Genomic DNA, 7,590 nt, shown 5'->3' with positions numbered 1-7,590 from the left:
GACTGGGTAGAGGTGAGGTTGGGATTTTCCTTGGATAGTAAGCTTTTTTGGATTTGGGTTGGTGCTGGGATACGAGTGGTACGTTGTAGTGTGAGGCGTGATCGCTATAAAGTGTTGGATGCGATTTGTATTGCAGAGGTTATTGTAACTGCAGCATGGATGAACAGTGTGAATGGACATTATGAGATGGATTAGAGTGGTAGTCGTAATCAAGGCGAGGGTTTATTAGCGACGAATCTATAGACCTTTTGAATGTTGGTGGACAAGGTTGAAGATTGAGTGATAGACAAGGGTCTTGAATTTTACCAATAAATAAATAAATAGTGTCGTTGTAATAGCAACAGGTCTTGTCAAGGTGGATCCATTATACGACGAGAGACGGTGGTTTGAAGAGATAATTGTCTTGGAGAGAACCGTTGGTTTACCTCTGAGCGATAGCTAGAATAGAGCCTTGTAGGGGTCTCGCAGTAGAGTATCGACAGGCCTGCTTCCAGATATACATAGGTGATTGTTGAATAGCAAGAGTAAAACGATTGCCATATCTACAAGTTCAACAGCAGTCTTATGGCTGATTTGGATATGCCATACCATCATTAGTAGTCACGTACATGGGAGTCAGCACGGCTGCAGGTAGCGTATGGCACTCATTTGACTTCTTACAAACAACAGAAAGAACAGACGTTTGATGCGATTGTTAATATGCTGCCATATAGACACTTTTATAGTCAACATCTTCCCGTTGGTTGACCGCTATGTAACTCAAGATATACAAATCAGTGGCCGCAGCGTGTACAGGGAGTGTGGAGATAAAGAGGCAAGACGAGGTGGCGATGTTTTACCTCTGGTCGTAAAACTTTCGCATGGAATTGACCTTTTTCTAAATTCCTCCAGGCATAGCGTTCATTTTATTGCGTTCGTAACTGACATGAACAGAGTTGGTAGACGCTGCATGCTACTCACTATCAGCACAAATAGAGTCCGCTCGTTAGGGACTAACCTCCCCCTAACTTTCCCCTCCAATGCTTTTATCCTTCTCCGACATTCTTGACATTTGGGAACCGTCTTGGTTGGAGAAAGTTCGGGTTTTGAGGGTCTCATTTAATGTGCGAACAGTTTGTTCAAGGTTACGGGCTGTTTTATGGGCTCTCCACGCATATACAGCACTCGCTCCAGCGAGTGCAGCTGCTAGGAGCACAGATCCGGTGGTAGAGCCCGTCCAGCTGTACACCTTGCTTTCAATCCTTGGCTCTTTCCATGTTTCCAACTCGCAATCGTCCTCCAGTCTTGACCATTTAGGCGGATGGTCAAACTGTGAAGGCCAAAAAGCCGGGTGCTTTGGAAAGGCTGGAGGCCCCAGGAGTTCCCCGAGTGATGGGAAGGGAGGAAATGGGGGATGTCGAGAGTGTGACATAGCTTCATTGTAGCCGGAGCGATAGGAGTCCCGTAAAAGCACATCCAGAAGAGCATGATTTTTCTTGTTATCTGTGTCGCCGTCGAGGCATGAGTATCAACAACACTAGCAAGTTTGGAACTTACGGGAATAGGCAGTAGCATCGCTATCGTCTATGGTATTCAGCGGGACAAAAGCAGCTTTGTCTCAATATATTGCCATTGTGCAAGACGAGGATCTCACCATCGATAGAATCCAACGTATTGACCTTTCCAGTCGGTGGATTAGTTTGAGATGGCCACTGCTTTTTCCAGCTCTTGATCCAGATTTTACCCTTTCCATGCTCATCATCCCATACTCTCTGATCTTCCCGTACGATCGTTCCGTCATCCAGAACTGTCTCATTGTGAAATTGCTTGGGTTCAGTTTGAGGTTCTTTCTCGTCTGCCTCTTTGGATATTGGGTTGATATTTGGCATGTTTTCCTGGTTTGAAGATAGTTGAGAAGAAAAAGACATATTTCTTTGAAACTTTTTATTTATATAATTCATTTAGAACTTGCTAGCAAGTGACGCATTTTGGTGGAGGTGGAGGTGAGTTGGTTTTTATTTAAGTAATCTATAATTATCATTTCTCAATTGTGAAAGACCTTGTAATAAGAGAAGGATTTTAGCTTTAAACAATACCACTCATCACCCCAGAGTTGGACCATGCTCAAGACAATAATCGACTTTAGCTGTGAGTAGTCAGATGGTGACGTTGTATAGATGCAGAGTGGATAATCAAAGAACTTATCGCCGATTCTCGACAGGCAGCAATCTTTTTATCTTTTTGCCATGGTAGCTGGAAGAGATTCATCATAACTGGAAGGATTACAAGTGCGTCAAATATCAAGTTTAATTGCGTTTAAAAGCTAAGCAGATGAGTAAGCCTCTGTGTCTCTGTCAATGATGCCAGTTGGCAACCAAACGAGAATCTTCTTGAATCATTGTTCAGATTTTCATCTCGCACCTTTGGTTTGCACCAGAAATTCTACAAGCTGGCTAGCACTTGAATATGAAGACATCCAGCATTTTTGAGTTATCATTAGGAGTCACAGTCGGACTTCATTGCAGCAACCCATAATTATCACAAGTCGCTATCCACTCGCAAGTAGAGCTCCTTGCTTCATCATTGATGGACGTCGTCTCGACGCCAGACTGAGGCATCATTCAAGAATCTACTTGAGGATTTAAGAGGAAACCATACGCCACGATAGGCCGATCTTGCCATGGCTTGGGTAGGCAAAATCAGCTTCCATCTAACAAGAGCTGTTCTTGTGGAGAGGATACTGAATAAAAAGAATGAGAATGCTGTCGGGTTTTACAGTGTCACTGACATGTATAATTCGCTTCAAGGTGGAAAATCAACCCGGCACAGTTGTTGGACATGGCTTGTTGGCTCTGTTTTGGCAGTCTCAAATCATACATAACATCTATCCAAGATGTATAGCTTACGCAAATCTCTCTCTTTCGTTGTTGAGCTGGTTCGCTGTATCATACATTGGACCATTTCTTGAAGAAATCTTAACGATGTAAAAACGAAAAAATCTTAGCTGCGACGGATCCAATTACCTTTAAAAGATCCCGGAGATTAAAGTCAGTGATAAGATTATCAAATGCGTCATTTTATTCTTTCATCTCATCACAGATATATTCAACTTTCTTTTCATCTTGAAAACTTTCCGATACAACAAGCATGAGTAGTGAAATGGCTTCAAGGTCAAGCAGCAGGGCCACGAATGTAGTAGTCAGCGAGGCTGAAAACAGTACATTTGTCACTGATGCGGCTGATGGAGATCAGCCACAAGAATTTCAATATAGCGAGGGACAAGGTGAAGAGGAGGCTCAAGAAAGCCTTTCTAATCTCCCTCCTGTCGATGGGGGATGGGGTGCGTGGACTTATCTGGCTGCTGCAACGGGTCTCGAGGTGGGTTACTAGTTATTAGGATGGTTATAGCTGACAGTGTGTATTCAGACTCTCGTTTGGGGTATGTACATCTATCGCAGTCTCAGCTGATTGGTTTAGGATTCGCAAACTCGTATGGAGGTAATCTTGCTAGTATTGTCTCGCTGTATATCCTTGCTTACGCATATTAGTCTTTCTCGATTATTACAGTGCCCGCTTTCCCTTGAATGTGAATATGTTGCCCATCGTCGGTACTATCGCTGTTGTAAGGCTTGTTACAGACAGTGTTCAGAGATATGGCAGCTAAAATCAAACTAGGGAGAGATGTATCTGCTTTTGTCGCCACTGACTCTCTGGCTTGCTATTCATCCCGGTCAGAGGACAATGACTATGTGGGCTGGATTGGTCATTATAAGCGCTAGCTTTCTTGGTGCAGCGTTCTCTCAGAGTGTAAGTGTAGATGTCGCGAGAGATGTTGCTAGAAGGACTAATGAAGGACGGTCCATCATCAGACGGGTGGATTGGTAGCGACTCAAGGCGTGCTCTATGGACTCGGTGGGAGTGAGTGAAGTTAGACTGTACGTTTGTATGCACTGATGGGTTGGCGACTAGCAATGTTATACTGCCCCACAACTGTGTACATGTAAGCCTCGAGGATGTGATGCCAAATCTCGCTAATCATAGTCAGGTTTGAATGGTGGTCAAAAAGACGAGGTTTCTCCGCTGGAGTCATGTTTGCTGGTACAGGTAAGCTCTAGACTTGAAACCTCTGAAACATGAATTCATTCGTCGTAGGTGCTGGCGGACTGGTAATGCCTTTTGTTTCTATAGCTTTGCTGCAACGATACGGTAGCCGAATAGCCCTTCTTTCAATTGCAAGTCTATCGCGTATCTTCTTGACAGCCTGCCAACGATCCCTTAGGGCATCACATATACCATCCTTCTCGGTCTCCTCATTCCATTTATCAGACCTCGTATACCTGTTTCCACTCATATTATTGTTCGCCGTCAACCAAAAATCCGATGGTCATTTCTACGTCATCGACCTTTTTGGCTTCTTTGGGCTGGGGTCCTATTTCAAGGATTGGCATCGTTCATGCCCGGCACATACCTGCCTTGTGAGCTGTTGTATTATAGCTTTGCGGGAATTGACTCTATTGTATGGTAGCGTACGCAACAGCTCTTTCCCTTTCACCTACTTTCGGCACACTCTCTATTGCACTCATGAATCTGGCCCGAGTGCCTGGTCAGGTCATCCTGGGATATCTTTCTGATACTATTGGCCCCAGAAAACTCATCCTAGGGATCTCTGCTGCCTCGGCTCTGTCCGTGTTTGCAGGATGGGGGTCTGCGATAGATCAAGGGGGGCTAGTAGCTTTCTCTCTGACGTTTGGAGCTGTTGCAGGAAGGTAAGTCATTTTCTTTCAGTCCTTTTTCGAGCGATGAATGGTTGTTGACATGTTGATTATAAAGCTATTCTGCTCTGTTTCCAAGGTACGCCTAATTTCCCTTACCAGTCACAAAGACAGAGTTAACTTGAGTTATCTTTCAGATTTATTAGTATCGTGAATGGTGGGTAGTTTTGTTGGCTTTCCACGATCAAAATACTAAACTCAACCTGAGCCGACAACCTTAGCTTAGCCGCCATCCTCTATGCCCTCTTTTCTTTCGCTCGAGGACTGGGCTCGCTCTGTTCTGGCCCACTGTCATCCTTGCTCATGTCAAGCCATACCTTGTCGGGTACGAAAGGTGGATATGGGGTGGAAGGTTTTGGGGCGTTGATTCTGTGGACTGGAGCAGGAATGGTAGCTAGTGGCGTCGGTGCTGGATACAAAGGCTTCAAGGTGGATTGATTGAAAAGGGAAGGGCTTGGTCACAATAGTAAGTTATACTTTTAAACTGCCGTTGGTTAAGAAACATGTATTACCTCTTGCGATGTATTGGTTCTCTGATTGACGGTCAAGAAGCGTATGATTAAAAGTGCATTACCATGATAGAGTTTGACAAAGATCATAGCCTCAGTAAAGCTCAGACTTGTGACTTATTTGCAAACCTGTATGACTGGATTGCCAGATGTCAAAATTGGGATTTAAAGCTTGGTTTGTTCAAGAATATTCATGGAGCTAGTAAAGTCTTTTAGAAGTTACAAGAATGCTACCTAGCTGACATTAATTTTTCAAGTACTCATACACGAGTCAGGTTAAAGTAACCAGACAAGGTAATAGATGGTTTAACATACAGTCCCACAGTCTAGAACTACCTCTTGTGACATATCAACAATGGTGAGTCTTGCAAATAAAATAAAGTCGATAGCCCGAGGGAGGCATAATTTTGAATGAAAATGTGCCCCAGTTGCATGCTCTTCAGTCAAAGATGACATTCTCGATCGTTTCCAGGTTATTATCAATAGTGGACAGGCGCGTTGGGATCTTGAGAGTCTGGGGAGAGGACAAATGATGGGAGTGGATACTCTGTCGGTTTAGAAACTGTTCATTGATTTTACTAGCATGGTGACCTCCAAGACTGATTGTTCATTGCAAACTACTCGTGCTTTCTGATTTATGCAGACCACGTTTGTTTTACCACATGATGTCCAACTCACATCCTACAGCAACATGATCGCTGGCGCAAACCTCTTTACGAGGCAATCCCTTTCCGAGCTGGTCTGGGTGTGGCGGGCAAATGACTTTGGTAATATCTACTTCCACCTGCTTTCTGGTCAATGAAAGAGAGGGATGAGAGGGAAGTATGAAAACATAATCTGCGCAGATCAGTATTAGCAGGAGATAATGCAGAACATACCAAGAGTCAATTTGAAAAGCGGCGTAAAGCACGTATATCCCGGCTCCTTGTCTCCAACTTCATCCTCTTTGCTCAACCTATGTCCAAAACTTGGGACATCCTTTCCGTGATTTATCCAGTTTGTCCCACCATAAACGCTCATTGCTCCTTGAAAGGGGAACTCTTCTTGGTAGAGCTTCACCAGTCGATCAACAGTAGGCAACCCATCAGAGCCGTCGAGCATCGGAGACCGACAATTAGCAGCAATCTTGTCGTCTTTATCGTCGTGATCTTCTTCCTTTTCCTCTGCCGTCTTTATTTGACCTGGAGTGGATGTTCCTGAGTTAGCTGATGCAGATAAATCAGGAACGGTGGTTTGAGTGGAAGAACAAGGTGGTATGAGGGGAATCTTTTCAACCGAGTTGTGTACAACAAGGGATTCTTGCAAATCTTGGCGCTGTGCCAAAGAAAGAGGTATGTGGGGAGAGGCAAGAAGGTGGTACGTCGCTTCGCTCGGTTGCGTGTTGAGGTCTTGGAATAACTTAGTCTTACTCTTTGCACGGTGGAAACGACGAACCTCCGGCCAAAAGGACAGGCCAATGGACCAAGCCATCCTCTGACTGCCACTTTCTGATAGCTCTAGTGAGCACCAGAGCTTGACGAGTACGCTCGTATGTGTACTTTGGGTGCCAGAACAAATGAGTAGTGGCTACGATGACACCATTCTTGGGGTTTGTATTAGAAGAGAGGGCAGCGAGAAGAGCAATATTCTTGGTATATCTCGAACTTGCCCTCGCTCTCTTCATCAGAGCTGTAGTCTCCATTGAGTTTCCATCAGGATGGTTGTCTATGAGGTTTTCAAAGTCCAGATGAATGACCTTGGATGAGAGCTGCGTGAATATTGAATTGTTGTACAAGATAACCAGGCCGTGTGATTTGCCTGGACCAGCCGCTGTGATGGGAGTATGATTGGGCAGAGATGGAAGCAGTGCCGGCAGCATATCACATTCCTGGCCGTCAAAACGAGGATAACCTACATGGACATACCTGCAGGCAAATGATTTGACATTGAGCATGATGTGCCATCTCTGAGGCGAGCAGAGGTTTTCTGTCTGTCCATTTCAGGCAGTCTGAGCCTGGAAACAGTTTTCTTCCTGGCTGTCAGTCAGAGTGGTTGGTACACATACTCACTGACTAGTGTTTGTGCTAGCAACTGAAAAGTCAGCAGAGAAAATATATTTCACTTACATTCCAAGTCAATACTTTTATAGGATTATGAGCAGTCCTCAACTCAAGCCACTCTCTGCGCAGAAATTTCATGCTCTCATCCTTCTTGGCGTCAGTAGCCTTCCTGGCTGCTCGCTCCGCTCTGCGTTGCTCTGCGATGGCTTGTTGTTCTGGAGTGAGGATGTATTTGGGTGGCATTAGAATGAGAGTGTAATGACAACTGTAATTTAATTCAAAAGTAATTGT

The 7,590-nt window shown here is 44.6% G+C and overlaps 3 protein-coding genes across 3 annotated transcripts; 1 reads left to right on the top strand and 2 right to left on the bottom strand.

The window, feature by feature from the left end:
• Positions 1-877: 877 nt before the first annotated feature.
• On the bottom strand, positions 878-1,868 carry L203_104404 (uncharacterized protein; the record flags this gene model as incomplete). The annotated part of the gene is made up of 5 exons (XM_066213791.1): positions 878-952; positions 998-1,003; positions 1,160-1,482; positions 1,537-1,563; positions 1,634-1,868. 5 exons carry the CDS (start codon positions 1,866-1,868, stop codon positions 878-880), a joined length of 666 nt encoding a protein of 221 aa, XP_066069888.1.
• Positions 1,869-3,126: 1,258 nt separating this feature from the next.
• L203_104403 (uncharacterized protein) lies at positions 3,127-5,189 on the top strand (the record flags this gene model as incomplete). The annotated part of the gene is made up of 13 exons (XM_066213790.1): positions 3,127-3,357; positions 3,438-3,477; positions 3,528-3,601; positions 3,655-3,786; positions 3,849-3,897; positions 3,949-3,979; positions 4,025-4,083; positions 4,132-4,211; positions 4,259-4,454; positions 4,505-4,745; positions 4,810-4,830; positions 4,889-4,908; positions 4,960-5,189. The coding sequence occupies 13 exons, from the start codon at positions 3,127-3,129 to the stop codon at positions 5,187-5,189; spliced, it is 1,404 nt and encodes a 467-aa protein (XP_066069887.1).
• A 726-nt stretch (positions 5,190-5,915) lies between these two features.
• L203_104402 (uncharacterized protein) lies at positions 5,916-7,542 on the bottom strand (the record flags this gene model as incomplete). Its single annotated transcript, XM_066213789.1, has 4 exons — positions 5,916-6,097; positions 6,268-6,648; positions 6,695-7,229; positions 7,366-7,542. The coding sequence occupies 4 exons, from the start codon at positions 7,540-7,542 to the stop codon at positions 5,916-5,918; spliced, it is 1,275 nt and encodes a 424-aa protein (XP_066069886.1).
• Positions 7,543-7,590: the final 48 nt, after the last annotated feature.

Source organism: Cryptococcus depauperatus, chromosome 5 (assembly GCF_001720195.1).
Source record: "Cryptococcus depauperatus CBS 7841 chromosome 5, complete sequence".
Taxonomy (NCBI): domain Eukaryota; kingdom Fungi; phylum Basidiomycota; class Tremellomycetes; order Tremellales; family Cryptococcaceae; genus Cryptococcus; species Cryptococcus depauperatus.
The sequence above is the reverse complement of the archived record's forward strand: the minus strand, read 5'-3'. Positions and strand labels throughout refer to the sequence as shown.